Raw genomic sequence first — 17,217 nt, forward strand, 5'->3', positions numbered from 1 at the left:
TGGTAAGAAGACGGTAATAAGATGGTCATGGTTACCTGTCCTTTTGCACTGCGCCATTTGGTGCTGTCATAAGTGCCCCTGGTCGATCAGCCAGGGGCGCAAAAGCAAAATTTGGGAATGACTCCCCGAGTCAATCCCTCCTTTTTGGTATCTAAAAATAGAATCAGTCCTGCCTAGATTATGGGCAAGTGTACTAGAGAACCACTGTATCATAGAACCAGAGAGCACAGCTGCTCTCTGTCCAATCCTGCATAAATTTTGAGCTGAACGCTATTCACAGGGTGTGCTCCTGAAACAACCCCAGCTGTTCATTCCGTTCTTCCCCCAGCCTTCCTGGGTTCCAATACCATTGTCCCCCCACTTGTGTGATGAAGTAATATAGAATGCATGAATAAGACACAGGTAGTCGTTTGTGAGAAATGAGTGGAAGGAAGCCTCCAGCTGCAATGATAGTCCAGAGATGACATTAAGGGGTGTGGAGGAGGGAGCCACTCATCCCTCTGCTAGTCCAGGGGCAATTGAATCTTTTCTTTACAATGAAGGGTGGGGGCTGATGGATCTCAGCCCCCTGTTGCAATGATGAGGACGGTTACCAGCCATACTGCACCATCTACCATGAAAAATTAGCAACAGGCGGCCTTGACCGACCGGTCCCAAGCAAGTTGGTACGGTTGTCATGGTTACCAGCCCTTTTGCACTGCCCCATGTGCCAATAGGCTGATGATGAGGATGGATTTCCATCGTTTTGTACCATCAGCCATCCATAGCGTGGGGGGAGCAAGGATGTTGGTGTTGAGTGCTGCACCATCGCGTCTATCTGCAGCATTCAGTACAGATACGGTGACATGTAAAAGAGTCAACAGAGGATTGTTTTCCCTTTAACTTCTGGGGGTCGGGGGGGGTGCGTAAATTGCCGAGCTATGCCCCGTCCCACCGCGGACACTGTGTTTGACCCTAGAAGCATTTGGAGATCAGCCAAGAATGCAAATGCTTTTCGGAGACAGCAGGAACTGTGGGATACCTTGCGTCCTCGTTCCCCCCTCCCTCCATGAGCGTCCATTTGATTCTTTGGCTTTCCGTTACGCTCGTCACGCAGCTGCGTGCTGAGTCTGTGCTATGCCGTCTGTCCGTTTATTTATTAAAAATACTTTGGACCAGGCGTAACGTAACATTTCTTCCCCTACTTAGATGCAGGAGTCTCCGAGCGAGATCACCGTGAGGACAGGCACTGAAGGAGATAGAGAGCGCATGCTGCGTGAAATCTAGCACGAACCACGGACCTATGCAGCCGTGCTCTGGGAGGCAGTGCTCCCTGAATACCGCATGAAAGCCTCGCGCGGAAAAGTGTGCTATCACGGAGCACCCAATAAGGCAGCTCTCCCCAGGAACCTCCTGCTGATGCTTATCGATTAACGGCAGGAGAGCTTCGTGGCGTTCTCCCAGGAGGATTTCTGTTCTATCACCATATATACAGAGACCTCCTTTTCACACACTTCAGATTCCTGTTATATTAAGAATAAAAGTTAACATGGTTAAAGCACTTACCGACTGCTCCTACCCCTGATTCAGGATCCGGGTTCCTGGCCGGGGAGGGTTGGTAGGGGATCTCCGTGACGGTGAAGAAGAGATCCTGGCTGTCGGGGAAACCAGCATTGTAAGCGCTATCGCCTGCCTCGTCCTCCACAAACCCTTCCTCATCTTCCCCGTCCGTGAACATCGTCGAGGAACTGTCCGTCGACACTGTCCCATCATCAGAGTCCATGGTCACTGGTGGGGCAGTGGTGGCAGGCTCCGTAGCGTCCGTTGGCCGCTTTGATTTTTTGGTAGCCTTGTCTGGGGTCCTTGATTTTCACGCGGCGCTGCGTTGCATGATGGCTGTATCCTCTGTCTGTATCATGGCTTTGGAGACCTTCTCGTAGGTCTTTGCATTCCGTTCTTTGGACCGCAGCTCCGAAAGCACAGACTCCTCGCCCCACACACCGATCAGATCCAAGAGTTCCCGGTCAGTCTATGCCGGGTCCCTCTTTCTATTCAGAGATTACATGAACTCCTCTGCTGGAGAGCTCTGCATTGCTGCCGGTGCTGCGGAGCTCGCCCCGATGTGCAACTAGAACGTCAGATTCAAACCGCCCAGACAGGAAAATGAATTCAAATTTTCGCGGGTCATTTCCTGTGTGGCTGGGCAGAGAATCCAAGCTCGGGCTGCTGTCCAGAGCGTCAACAGAGTGGTGCAGTGTGGGATAGCTCCCAGAGCTACTAAGTTCGATTTCCATCCACACCTAGCCTAATTCGAACTAGCCATGTCGAATTTAGCGTTACTCCACCTGCCGGGGTGGAGTACCAAATTCGAACTAAAGAGCCCTCTAGTTCGAATTAAATGGCTTCCTGGTGTGGACGGTTGAGCGGTTAGTTCGAATTAACGCTGCTAAATTCGAATTAAAGTCCTAGTGTAGACCAGGCCTGAGAGGAGACATGATAACAGTTTTCAGGTACATAAAAGGTTGTTACAAGGAGGAGGGAGAAGAATTGTTCTTCTTAATCTCGGAGAATAGGACAAGAATCAATGGGCTTAAATTGCAGCAAGAGAGGTTTAGGTTGGACATTAGGAAAAACTTCCTAACTGGCAGAGTGGTTAAGCACTGGAATAAATTGCCTAGGGACGTTGTGGAATCTCCATCATTGGAGATTTTTAAGAGCAGGTTGGACAATACTTAGTCCTGCCATGAGTTCAGGGGACTGGACTAGATGACCTCTTGAGGTCCCTTCTAGTCCTATCATTCTATGATTCTATAACTGTGAACGAGTCAGGGAGGAGGGTAGATTTAACAAGGAGCAAGGCTGCAGGGGTAGACCTGGGATTGGCTGGGCAAAGAAACTGGGACAAGATGTGGGGGAGGGGGAAACAATGAACAAATAGCATGGGGATGGAGAATGAGACCGTGAGGCAAGGGTGCAGAGGCTTGGAAAGGAAGAGACAGATCAAATGAAGAGTTTGGGGTGGGGAGACTGGGAATGGCTTGGCATGGAGACTGAGCTGGGGGGTGGGGGTGAGACTGGGAGTGGCAAGTCTAGGGCCGAGACTCAGACTTGCTGAGCAAGGAGGCGGGAGCTTGAGGAGTGGAAACTAGGACTGGCTAGATGAGGAAAATAGGATAAGGAGTCAGGTGTGTGGAAGAGACAAGATGGAGGGAATGAGGCAGAAGGGTCAAGCTTGGGAGAGAATGGACAGAAGAGCTTTTGCCCACTAGAACACACAGTCCTCCTGAGCCTGAAATGGAACCCAAGAGTCCTGAGTCTCACCATTCCTCTGCTGTCGGCAAACATCTGTGAAACCCATAAAAAAAGTGTTCCATCCACCTCCCATGCTAGTCCACACAGAAGATGACAAGTACTACTGCTACCAGTTACTCACAAAACAACCTTGTTAAAAGAACATTATTAAGGTTGCAAAGTCCAGTATTTAACAATTAGGAAATGCCAGAATGAATTTGACCTGCTTGTGCATATGCCTTATGACACAGTCTTTAATTAGACTATTATTTTTCCACAGATCCCCCACCACCACCACATACGCCCCATTTCTGATGCAGTATGAACCCTGCTTAGCTCCTCAGAGCCAAGAGATCACAGCACAAGATAGCAGGGTGTAGGTTTTTCCATGTGACTGCTTCAGGCAGATGTCTTAAAGCAGGAGTTCGGTCAGTTCTGACATTGCTCCTTTAATCTTCACAACTACTACTAAAGCTGGAGTTTCCTCTCAAAAAGCATTTTAATTACAAAACCTCCAGGCTTCTACCTTCCTTCCCTGGACTGACATTTGTGCAAAAGCCATTTCCACTGCTTCCTCATTAATACAATAGAAACTGGTAGTATAACTGCCATTGGCACAGTGGCACCAGCCAATGCTGAGCAGAACTAAAGCAGGTTTTGCTGCCGCAGAGAGCGATCTCAATGCCTCACTGTACAATGTCTAATGGTTTGTTGTTCTCCCTGATAGTGTTCTTTTAGTAATTAGCTAACAAAGGAGAAGGTAGTAGTAAAAACAAGCCTATTTACATGGCTTAGTAGTGTCTCCCATTTCCCATCCTAGTTCCTGCCAGTGTCTTATTCAGTATCATTTGGAAAGAAGAATTGGAACACTCTTGTCCTTTCTTATTTGTTATTTCTGTACTTCCAGGAGGCCAGAGTTCAGTTTCTCTATTAATCACTGAAAATCATCCGTTTATGCTGAATTAAGAGTCTGATTATCTTAAATGAAAGCAGATGTTATTAAAAATTACAGAAAGAAAGAAAGAAAGAACGAACAAGGGGATAGATGCAAAAAACACCCACATGCCTTGTCAAATCCAATGGAAAATTTTGTGAGGGAGGATCTAAACTTGACTTACACCATATTGTATTTGAGAGAAAAGTCTTTAGTCTATCTGACACAGGAACAACAAAACCCTCTCTCTGTCAGAGCTTAATAGATTAGATGTTCCCTCAAAATGTCTCCAATTTGTGTTTGTTTTATAGCCCCCATCTTGTTTGCTAAGTGTTAACATATAGCATTATTCATTTCCTAATACCTGATCAGAAGGATTAAAAGCTGTTTGAATCTTGTTTGGATGCTTCTTGTTTCTTTCTGCTTCCCCACACAGTGGCCATGTCTGTCACAGGAAATCTGCTCTCATTAACAAAATGAAACAGTTTAGGTCTGGGATATCAGTTTAGGATAAACAATGCATTTTCCTTCTCCTAAGCATACATCTAAGTAGCATAAGTACATACTTCCTTAGCGCAGATAATCATTATAGCCTTTTGTTCAGTTTCACACCTTCTAGTAAACATGTCTAAGGCCTTTTTGGAGTGGTTCCTGCTCAGACTGGGTTTGAGTTTACAGCAGTAATAAGAATTAGTGAGAAAACAGGTATCCAACAAATTTTAAAATCATGTTAGTTGTGACCACATAAGTCACGTGCTCAGACACTGCCACTGCAGGAAGTATAACTGGTTGTTTTAGCATAGCAAATAGCCCTGACCCCAAAGTACTTTGTTTGCAAATGGTGTTCTTTTGCTGGATTGTTTCTCCTCTATCTCATCCACAATGCTGGATACAGAAGAAGAGGAAGTAGCAGCAACTTCACAAGGCTGTAACAGCAGTCTGGACGATGTTACTGTATTGCAGAGTGCAAACCAAACAGCAGTGGCTAGGGCCCATTAACTTGGTATTAAGAGATATTCTTGTCACTATGTAAACAATGAGAGACTGAGCTGCATTCAAACCTAATTGACTAGGGCATTGGGACAAGCAGGGAAGACTTATTTGGGAGCAGTGAGTAAGGTTGGCTTTTAATGCCCTCTATTCCAGACAATACAGTCAGGGTAAGGTGCTCCTGTACATTAGACAGGCACCCTCTGCTGAGCCATCTTCACCACACAGCCAACAAATTAAGACTGTAGACTAGGGAGAGAGCAAAAAGGGGAGGGAGGGAGGGTATGAGCCAACATGCAACCAAGAGACAACACCACTTTGTCTCCCCTTTATCCTCATCCTCCCACACACGTACCCCTTCTCACCTGTGCTGTCCAAAATATAAATGTGTGGCCACTGCACAAGAATAACCCTCTGATGGGAAAGATATAAAGTGAAAAACAAATTCTCTGTCTGGTAGGAATAACAAGTATCAGCGTGCTATTAGAGCAGGGGTTCTCAAACTGGGGGTTGGGACCCCTCAGGGGGTCGCGAGGTTATTACATGGGGGGGTCGTGAGCCGTCAGCCTCCACCCCAAACCCCGCTTTGCCTCCAGCATTTATAATGGTGTTAAATATATAAACAAGTGTTTTTAATTTATAAGGGAGGTCTCACTCAGAGGCTTGCTATGTGAAAGGGGTCACCAGTACAATAGTTTGAGAACCACTGTACTAGAGGGTATTACAACAGCATGTAGCACAATAGGGTCCTGGTCCATGACCAGGGTTCCAGGCACAACAGTAACACAATTACATACCAATTACAACTAGTGCTTAAAACCAGCACCTACCCACCCAGACACATAAGGAGGAAAGAAACAGACCTATCCACTCCATCCCCGGCTTGACTGCAAGAATAACCTGCCTCTCAGTAGATACATGCAGATACACTGAGTATTCTCCAAAAGAATAAACAAACTTATGTATACTTCAAGCAAACACAAAATTTGAATGTGGTGTTAGCCACACCTATTGGCAACATTTTTTAGAATGACATGGTGACTTACAAGACTATAAGTATGTAAAAACACTACTCAATTCCAAGATAAGTGCACTTACAAAAATATTATAATTAACAGAAGGCTTCACTGTGCATTTATTTTATATTACATAGCAGAAGGTCCTGTTTTGTTAATCTCCTTGACTTCATCCATAGGTACAGAAAAAGTTCACAAGAGTAATTCATTTCATTTGGCTACTGCAAAAGCCTTCGATAATGTCTCACTTGATAAGCTCCTTTTTAAAATGCAACCTGTGCTAAGTGCTGGTTGAAACTGAAGAAAAAAAGCTCTATTGCAAAGGAGTTTTAAAAAAACAATTAACTAAAGCAACAATGGTTTCCCACAGGGGTTTGTACACAGAACTCTGTTTTCAATTCTACATAATTGACCTAAGCAAAGAAACTAATAGTATTTCTTTCAAATTACAGGCAGCATAATGCAACAGGTGCACACTATAAATAAATAGGAGAGACACAGTTCATCTTTAAGAACAAGACAATTTAGCACTTAGAATGTATTATGAATATAAAGCATTAGAACTGGGACTCAGGATCATGAATGGAACAGAAAATAAATATAAGTTTTAGCTTTAAATGTTAGGTGTTGCCATTGGTATGGAGCAAGCCTTTTCTTAAAATTGGTGACAAAACCTTGAGGTGAAGAGACTGGATGGAGAGAGGAATTATGACTATGTTCCAGCTAACTGACAATGATAATTTAGAGCAACAAGGTGGATGAGGTAGTATCTTTTATTGGACCAACTTCTGTTGGTGAAAGAGACAAGCTTTCAAGCTCCACAGAGCTCTTCTTCAGGTCTGTGGAGCTCAAAAGTTTCTCTCTTTCACTAACAGAAGTTAGGCCAATAAAAGATATTACCTCACCCACCCATCTTTCTCATATCTTGGGACCAACACGGATACAATAACATGGCAAATAACAGAAATTTTTGTCAGACAAAGAAAAAAACCTTCATTCCTGGACACCTTTTGCCTCTCATCACCATGTCTCCAGAGAAAATCTACATTTGCTGGCAAAAATGAAAATAAAATTGCCTCTTTACAAATACTCTTGGAGCAAAACCAAGTTCTTTCACACAGCTCTACTATGGCCTAGATAAAAAAGCATAGATTGATATGTTTGCTTGTTTCTGTTTCTTGGTTTGTTTGTTTTTGTGAGGAGGTTGGTTTTTGGGTTTTTTTGTTTGTTTTTACAATTTCTTGCATTTAAAATTTTTGAATGTATCACTTATTATATGGCTTCCCTTTTTAATATAAAAGTGTTAAAATGTTAAGGAACAGATTTCAAACCACAAAATCCAAAGACACTATTAGTGAAGTCCAGAATGATATCTATCTCTCACCTCCTTTGATTTACAAACCAAGATTCACACTTCTGGGAAACAAACATATTTGTCAAGAGTATAGGGGGAGTATATGTGCTGCATATGCATGAGTAGAAGTAAACAAATGGATGGGTTCTTTCTTTGAAAATGTGTTTTCACCATCTGTGCTGGGTACACAGGCCAGCATTCCAGAAATACACTTGGAAGCAGGAATTTCAATATTGGGTTGGTTTGGTCCAGGGGCGGCTCTAGGAATTGCGCCGCCCCAAGCAGGGCGCCTGCGGATGCTCCACTGAAGCCGCGGGACCAGCGGACCCTCCGCAGGCACGCCTGCGGGAGGTCCACCGGAGCCGCCTACCGCCCTCCTGCGGCACACCGCCCCAAGCACGCGTTTGGCGCGCTGGGATCTGGAGCCGGCCCTGGTTTGGTCTTTCTTCATAGTACTGTGTGAAAACACAACATCTTTAATAATTCATTATTAAAAAGTTTGACCCACAATGTAATAAGAATACCCTATCTGCCATTGTTTCTTATCTTTTATGCATACACACACACATGAAAAATTAGCAAACTGTGAATCTGCATTGCAGAGTTTTAAAAATAGCCTCTTAGTTCATATCTGCTGGCCAATCCGAGTCTGTGTAAACATCTTAGATTTCAATAAACTAAATCATAATCATGACTGATTAAACCTGAAGTATACAAAGGCAAAGTAAATTGAGCCAGGTACATGCAACAGAATGAAGATAAGATAGAAGCTGGTTACCATACACAGGAACATAAGAGTTGCCTAAACAGAGACTGGGAATGGTTGGGTCATTACACTAATTGAATCTATTTCCCTATGTTAAGTTCTCCTCACACCTTCTATGGGCCATCTTAATTATCACTTCAAAAAGTTTTTTTTCCTCCTGCTGACGATAGCTCATCTCAATTGATTAGACTCTTCCTGTTGGTATGCATACTTCCACCTTTTCATGTTCTCTGTATGTATAAATATCTCCTGTCTGTGTGTTCCATTCTATGCATCTGAAGAAGTGAGCTGCAGCTCACGAAAGCTCATGCTAAAATAAATTTGTTAGTCTTTAAGGTGCCACAAGTACTCCTGTTCTTTTTGCGGATACAGACTAACACGGCTGCTACTCTGAAACCTGTCATTCTATTCTAGATTGTTGTCTCTGGTTATGGCCAATACATTGTTCCTCAGAGGAAAATGCAAACTAAAAATACAATGCACCTAGCCACTAAAAAGTACTTATAACATATACTGTAATTCTAAAAGCAACTGAAATTATCCACAAAAAAAAAAGTTTCTTAATTCCGGAGGATTATCTGATTTTAAACTACTAAAGTAAAAAGGGGTTCTTTCCTCATGTATTTTCAATAGATTTATTTCATTCATTCAATCTTTGTCTCACATAGTTCTGCAACTTCCGTTGGTTATGAAAAGTCAGTTCCAACATAGGGACAAATATAGTCATAGGACTTCAGAGACCCTCTGCAAATAAATGAATTTAAGCCCTTCCAGTTTCTTTTCTCCATAGGGAGCACAAACAACTACTGCCACACACATCCATCCTACCTCTTGAAACTGATGTTTAGGAAGTGAGTGTCTTTGACAACAGGTGCAGATGCTGGGAGGCCCATGGGACCACACCAACTCTACAAAATGTTGGGAAGTTTCTCTATAGCACTGTCTTCCTTTCCTCAGTTGTGGCAGCGGCTACAGCCAGGATTTGGTACTAATGGTAGGATCCTCTCTAACATATACCAGAGCTACTGGGTATGTTCTCATGTGGATACGTGAGAACTGATTCCCCAAGTAATCTCCACCTGTATTCATAGAAGCCATACATCTAAATCTTCAATTAGTGAGCTAAGTTTTATTTGCATTAGTAGTGTTTAGTGTGTGGACTCTAACCAATTTACCTGACAAGCCAAGAACAGGGGATAAATTAAAACCATTAAACTTAAAAGGATGTCGGAACAATTCACCTAGCAGAAATAACATTTTCTGTCACCTCTGGCTCATGATTTAGCTTTTTTATGTAGATGTACAGCTTACTTAGTGATAAATGAATAGATGATTCCCAGTTCAACTCTCCTGACAAACTGTGCCCATCACCTATGACTAATGAATACAAAATACAAAATTGCTTGAGCACAAAGACTTGTTTCTCATTCTGTCTCCTTTGAGACAGTTCCCTTGCTTGGCCTCAGTGAAATAAGATATGGATCCTTCAAATGGCCTGGGCAGTGTCCAATTGTCTTAACCAGCAGCTGCCACTTCTGCTTATCCTGGATGATAAAAAAAAGAAAGAAAGAACACCTGGAATGTCTAAAAACAGAAATTGTCAGCACCTCTTTTGATGAGAGGAATCTGCCACACTATAGAACATGCAGTAGTTGACCAGAAACAAAATTACTCAGTGCTGGAGACCTTGCAAACTACCATCTAGTATCTAACATGCCTTTTCTAAGCAAGCTAATTGAGAAGTTAGTTAGTGACAAATAGTCTCTAATGCCAACTGTCAGCTGCCAGCATCCTGGATCCCTCTCAGTCAGGCTTCAGGCCAATCCATCAGTGCAACAGGTGCTGTCTCTGACCTCCTGTTCACAGGCAAGCCAAACACATCTGCAGTCATCCTGCTTCAGCCAGCACTTCGCAGCACTTGACACCACTGAGCACCAAACACTCCTGTCCTACCTTCAAGAGGCTGCAGGTATGAATAGAAATGCCCTGAAATGCCTCAGGTTTTTCCTTTCAAACTGAACCCAGAGGGTCATTATGGGAGCTGTTACTTCACCTCCACAGCCCTCACCTGTGCAGTCCCACAGGGCTCAAACCTCTCCTGATGTTATTCAATATCTCTAAGAAGCCATTGGGAGCTGGGGAAGCAACACAGGCTGAAGTGCCAACAGTTCACAGACAACATCCAGCTCTACATTTCCTTTATGTCAAATGTAAATAGCACCATATAAAGAGGCCACTCTAGCTAGAGGCAAGCTAGGCAGCTGCCTATGGTGACAGATGTGGCCTGACAACCCTTCCATCATGACATCATTCTGTAACATCCTCAGCCATGGGGTCCTTTCCGACGTCTCGGTGCTATTGCATACCCAAATAGCCATGACAGCAAAAACTACCCTCTTTCTATCTGTGATTGGCCCGAACATCGATCCCATCTGCTGAGGCACAGATGGCCAGAATGATCTATGCATTTATCATCTCCACATTTGATTTGATTATTGCAAATTATGGCTTGAAACAAAGCCACACACTCTGAAAATTAGAAGACTGGGCCAAAAGAAACCTGATGAGGTTCAACAAGGACAAGAGCAGAGTCCTGCACTTAGGATGGAAGAATCCCATGCACTGCTACAGACTAGCATTTGAATGGCTAGGCAGCAGTTCTACAGAAAAAGACCTAGGGGTTACAGTGGACAAGAAGCTGAATATGAGTCGACAGTGTGCCCTTGTTGCCAAGAAGGCTAACGGCATTTTTGGCTATATAAATAGGGGCATTGCCAGCAGATCGAGGGACGTGATCATTCCCCACTATCCAACATTGGTGAGGCCTCATCTGGAGTACTGTGTCCAGTTTTGGGCCCCACACTACAAGAAGGATGTGGAAAAATTGGAAAGAGTCCAGCGGAGGACAACAAAAATGATTAGGTGGCTGGAGCACATGATTTATTAGGAGAGGCTGAAGGAACTGGGATTGTTTCGTCTGCAGAAAAGAAGAATGAGGGGGATTTGATAGCTGCTTTCAACTACCTGAAAGGGGTTCCAAAGAGGATGGATCTAGACTGTTCTCGGTGGTACCAGATGAAACCATTACTCCTTATTCTATCAAGTTGCAGTGGAGGAGGTTTAGGTTGGATATTAGGAAAAACTTTTTCACTAGGAGGGCGGTGAGGCACTGGAATGGGTTACCTAGGGAGGTGGTGGAATCTCTTTCCTTAGAGGTTTTTAAGGTCAGTCTTGACAAAGCCCTGGCTGGGATGATTTAGTTGGGAATTGGTCCTGCTTTGAGCAGGGGGTTGGACTAGATGACCTCCTGAGGTCCCTTCCAACCCTGATATTCTATGATTTTATGAAAATGCACCATTTTGTACAAAATGCCGCAGCCTGCCTACTTAATAACACAGGTTACTGTGAAAGCACAGCCTGGGTGCACCTGTCCCTGAATACGGAATCCTGTTCAAGGCTTCTGTGTCCTGATATTCACAGCTCTCCACGGGACTGGCCCTAGATCTCTGAGAGGACATCTCTCCCTACATGACAGTGACCTCCCATGTCCCAGATAGCTACAGTCCAACACAACAATGCAACTGTTGTCCAGTGGAGGAAGGCTCACAAGTGGAGAAGACAGAACTTCCACGGGAGCTGAGCCTCAGCTGTGGAAATCACACCCACAAGACAAACTATAATTAAGACACTCACCACATGCACAACTAAATGCAGAACTCTTTCTTTCAACTTTGCTTTCCCTCTGTCAGTTCTTTGTGCACACAACACACAAAAACAATAAACTAATGAAGCTGTTTCTCCTACAAGCTGGGGAGGCAGAGAGAGAGATTGATATTTCTATTTTTAAATATTTGAAGGACATGCAGATGATGATGGGGGCCATATAAAAAGACAGCACACCTCACACATAATCTACTAAAGTCCCTGACCAATAATAGATCTGCAGCTCACCCACAGCATATTCAATTCTATCAAAGAACCTCAGCTTGTCTGTTCAGTGTCCCACTTCCTCCGGTGTAGAAACTAGGGTTGCCACCCATCCAGTTTTTACCCAGACAGTCCAGTTTTTGGCTTCTGTGTCTGGGTGACTCAGGGTTGCCAGGTGCCCGGTTTTTATGGACAGGGCAACCCTAAATGGCACCCAAACCAAAAGTCCGGTTACTGCGGGGTGGGGACAGGTGCGGGGTCATTAACTTGCTCCAGCTCCTGCTCAGCCAGGACCATCTCCTACCTGCAGGCAGGCTACTTGAGATGATCCAGTGAGCCACAGGGGGAGCAGGGGAGAGGAGCAAGCAAAGGGGCCTGTGCCTAGCGGGGAAGAGATGGATCAGGGGCAGGGCCCAAGGGAAGAAGTGGAGCTGGGGCAGGACTTTGAGGAGGCGGGGTAGAGGTGGGGCCTCTGGGGTCTGGTTACCAGCGATTAGAACGGTGACAACCCTAGTTGCTAGAAACTGGAACAGAGCAATGGCCATAGTGGATCAGGCCAAAGGTTCACCTAGTCCATTATCCAACACCCCTAACAGAACTGCCTAACCTCTGGCTTTTGGTCAGAGATACTGGCCTTCTGCTCTTTTCTCCAGCTCAATGGCAACTCACTGCTGCATCCAGCTAGTCTAGCACCTGGCCAGGTTTTTTGCTCTGTGGAGTCATGAGAGACTTTTTCCTCTCAACCAATAAAAGCTGCTGTCTCCTCCAGCTGCTGGAGGTTGTCATCTTAAAAAACCCTACCCTTGGCCCAGCTGCTCAGTGGTGAACAAGGCAAGCGCATTAGGGGTTTGGTTTGGGAAGGATGAGAGCCTCAAGGAGTCCAAGGAATCACAGGGAGAGAGGCAAAAGAGCTGGAGGGGCACACACTGCAGACCAAAAATCCTGGAGGAACCCCAGGATGGGGGCAGGATTGCTGGAGATGGTTCAAAGAGAGTAGAGTCTGCTGCCCACAGCATACAGAAGAAAAGGTAAGTTCGGCTCCCCCTGCTGGTAGAAGGCATCAAGTGTCAGGTTTCCAATAAATAAATAAATAAATACAATCTTTACTTATGAATGCCAATCTTGGGAGGCAATGGGAGTGCACTGGGGAGGTAGCACCCTGCTGTTGTCTCCTTATAGCCATGCACCAGACATTTAGCCAGGCACATTGAGGTGTTTGAGAATATTTAGTATCACTGTCACTCATCAATTCACCTGAACAGTTCTTTTGGAGCAGTAGATGCTCACTGGGGTCAATGCTAATGCCATGCATTTGTGCGCTCACAGTCTTTCAAAAAAAAATTAAAAGTCTAACAGAATTACAGGGTCTTAATTTATCTGTCCCACCCCTCAAAAACTAACCCAGCAAACAAGACCAGCCCATACTACCTACTAGCATACCTGCAAAATTCTATTTGAAAAATTAGGGCCAGATCCTCAGCTAGCATATATTAGCATAGCTCCATTAAAGTCAATGGAGTTATACCAATCTATACCTACTGAGGATCTGGCCATAAGGTTTAAATTAAGGAAGCACAGAAACTATCTTCATTTCTTTCTTCAGTTGTATAACTCCAAAAGTGTCAAATTGTTCTCTCCCCAACTTAAAAAAAAAAAAAGGCAACAGAATTGTTCCATTTTTCACTGAGGAGAGAACTGACGTGGCGCAACTACTGCCCCATTTAAACCCGTGGATGTAGGTTTACACTCTGAAAATGGGCATGCCCATAAAATAGTAGCATGAATGTCACCGGCATGTTTTCTATTGAGGACACACTTGGCCATGACTTCTGCTCTTCACGTGTATCTTTGCTACACCCAGCATTAAGGTTAAAACTCCTAATAATTTTAGAAGATATTAGCGAAGATTTTCAAAAGTTATTTTGGGTACCTCAATTTTGGGCACATACAGCACTTATTTCTACAGATGAAAGATTCTGTATTTACTGTATAATACTATTTATAACCTTATTCTTTATTTCAAATAATTACTTTGATCATCAGAATTTTTTTTTAAAAAGTCACCAGAACTGACTTGGGTCCTGTTCCTAGGACTGGGCCCTTAAAACACCAAAGATGCCAGTTCAGATAGAACCGGCCTGATCAGACAGAGAAACCTCTGTATTATGCAGCTTTCAAAAGTGATTTTATGACACATTAACATCAATTTTGCCTTCAGCCACTGGATCATTTTTTACCTAAATAAACTGATCCAAGACATCCATAACATTTCTCCTGGATCTTATTACCTGGAAGTAATATTACAAATTGCTCAAAGGCTATGTAAACCCTTTATAACATCGAGATTAAAAAGCATTAATTTTTCATGCATACATTTGTAAGCTGCTGATGAACAACAGCACTGATCCGCCACTGTGTTGGTTCAGGACTGGCACGTTGCCCCATGTGAAAGGACACTATAGACACTGTACATAATTCAGCACCTGAACACAGCTAACAGCACAGAAGCTCTAGCATACTCCAGAACTCATCTTCTCTCTTGACTACAATCACCAGAAGTATTGGCACCATTATAAGCTTGAAGGAATGTAGTGAAGGACTGTCTCCACAATAGAATCAGTCCTGGTAAAGCTACAGTTGCCACTACAACATAACAATCATCTATCTTTCTGCAGTGGAGCTACAGCAGCAGAATAATGGAGTTGCCTAATGTGAAGGGGATGGTGAAAGAAATAATATACTGTAACTGAATAATTAAGAATTATTTAAAATCCTTATTTGCATTAAAGAATGAACCATTTAAGATGGAACCTACTTTATCTCTTTCTATACCAACAAGAAGAAACAAATAATTTATGTCAACTGTAAGGGAATGCCCTGTTATGAAAGGCACCTGTTGCTATGTTCTTATTCTAGTAAACATGTAAGATGTCTTCAGGTTCTTGGATTATTATTATTTTTTAATAAAAGCCCGCTCTGACACATCTATAGGGCTGCTTTGGTTTCCTCATACACAATCTGGAATGCGATACATATGGGCAAAAGTTTGATGTTCAATGCTTATTATGCCTACCAAAAAACGGTAGTCAAGTGTTGCAATACTTCATAATTAAAGAAATTCAGTAAACCTCCTACCAATATGTAGGTTCTGGGGAAAGAGGTAAAAGCCAGGTAAAGCGAGGAGGTGGGCTAATAAGCTAGACTTTCAATACAGGTGTCGTTACTGCTCATTTCAGTCATTAAAAAGATGTTTGATGGAACATTTAAAAGGTACTGAGGGCCTAATTCTACTACCCTTACTCACTTTGAGCCAGATTCTGATGCCCTTACCTACACTAACATTTTCCTCCTCCTCCCCCTGCGGGCCATGAGTCAATTAATTAATTAACAGTCCCACTGATTTCAGTGGGACTACTTGCAAAGTGAGGCACTATTCAGTGTAAGAAAGGGTAACAGAATCAGGCCCAGAATAATTGTTCAAACAAGCATTAACACACAGTTAGATTAAACTGCCCTCTGAAAAACAAAATTTATTTGCTCTGGTAACATGGCTGGAATGAGGAGTTCTCAACACTTCATGCCTTGCTCACCAAGAACAGTAATGAATGAATGGAACACACATAGGTCAAACACATTCATTAAAAATAGATACATGCCAGACTAGATTAGAAGATTTACATTTACTTGGCTAGGTAGATTTTGTTTGTGAAACCTAAAATGAGAGCAGTTTAGAATCTGCAAAAGACCTACATGGGTGCACATACACCTGACCCAGCAAAGTAAATTTTTGCTCCGACAGAGGGAGAGCAACAACACACTATTAACTAACACCACAACTCGGGATGTGAAATTTACCACAGATTGCTTTGTAAATCACTCTGCCTGGAGTCTGAAAGGCACCTTAGCTCAGTGCAGTTTGTCCTTTCCAAGAATAAGTCAGATCCTTCAACAACTGACTGTAATTGCAGTGTCAAAGCCTAGGACGCATGCAACCCCCTGCTCCCCCTCCTGCCAGAGTAGTGCCTTACGGCTGCAGCATTTGACCCCAAGCAGCTGTCAGGACATCAGGGAAGAAGGACATTGGAGGGCAGAGGGCGGGCTACACGAGTGGTGGCTGATAGCCCCACCGTGGCACTGCCAGCAGCGGAGACCCCAGCGGCCCCCAGGGGGAAGCGAAGTTTACTACTCACACAGTGAAGTGATACACGAAGCACTTCCAGCCGGTGGGTCTCTCTAGGAAGTTATAGACCCTGCCTTGGATGTTGGTCCTGCTCAGCAGCGGTCTGCGGATGCTGTAGATGGAGACCCGAGGGTCCAAGTTGATGTGTGGCCGGGGGCAGTCCGTGTTCACCACCACCATCTCTCTCTTGTACTGCGGCTCGCCCCGATCCGGATCCGCCGGCTGGCTGGAGCCCTGCTGCATCTGCTCCTGGGCGGGGGGCATAGGGGCGTAGTGGGCATTGGGGGTGTTTTCAGCCAGCTCCAGGGCGGAGGGCTTCTTGCTGGGAGTCATGCTCCCTTTCCGGGACCCAGGCAGCCGTCCCAAGCTCCAGCGTCGCTTCTCGGGCTTGGGGGAGGAGGTCATGGCCGGAGGGGCGTGGGGGGAAGGAGGAGGAGGAGTGTGCGCGCTGAAGGAGGGAAAGGGGCAGCCACCGCAGGGGCGGGAGGCAGGGAAGCAGCCCCGGCGCTGCCCCGGGGAAGGAAGGCGGGAGGGAAACCAGGCACCGCTGGGGAGTCTCTCCCACACCCTCCGTCCCTCCCCCGCTCCCGGAGCGCTCCTAGCCCGGCCCACCCCGGGGGACGGCCCCGCCGGGAAAGGTACGAGGTCTCCGCCTCCCTGCCCGGCTGCTACCCAGGGGAGGCTCCGAGCCCGGGTCACCGCGGGAGCTGCCTGGCCCCCGGGTATTCCCCGGGCAGTTGGCACGAACTACTCGCTCGTCCAAGCCCGCGCCAGGCGCGC

At 44.9% G+C, this 17,217-nt stretch overlaps 1 protein-coding gene across 1 annotated transcript in view; it reads right to left on the reverse strand.

Moving 5' to 3' along the window:
• The window catches only part of KCNQ1 (potassium voltage-gated channel subfamily Q member 1), a 551,524-nt gene extending 534,552 nt beyond the window's left edge, over positions 1-16,972 (reverse strand). Inside the window, exon 1 of the mRNA XM_045016478.1 lies at positions 16,448-16,972. Coding sequence (XP_044872413.1) covers positions 16,448-16,842 — 395 coding nt within the window. The 5' untranslated portion in view covers positions 16,843-16,972. The remainder of the gene's footprint in view (positions 1-16,447) is intronic.
• Positions 16,973-17,217: the final 245 nt, after the last annotated feature.

Source organism: Mauremys mutica, chromosome 4 (genome assembly GCF_020497125.1).
Source record: "Mauremys mutica isolate MM-2020 ecotype Southern chromosome 4, ASM2049712v1, whole genome shotgun sequence".
NCBI classification, from domain to species: domain Eukaryota; kingdom Metazoa; phylum Chordata; order Testudines; family Geoemydidae; genus Mauremys; species Mauremys mutica.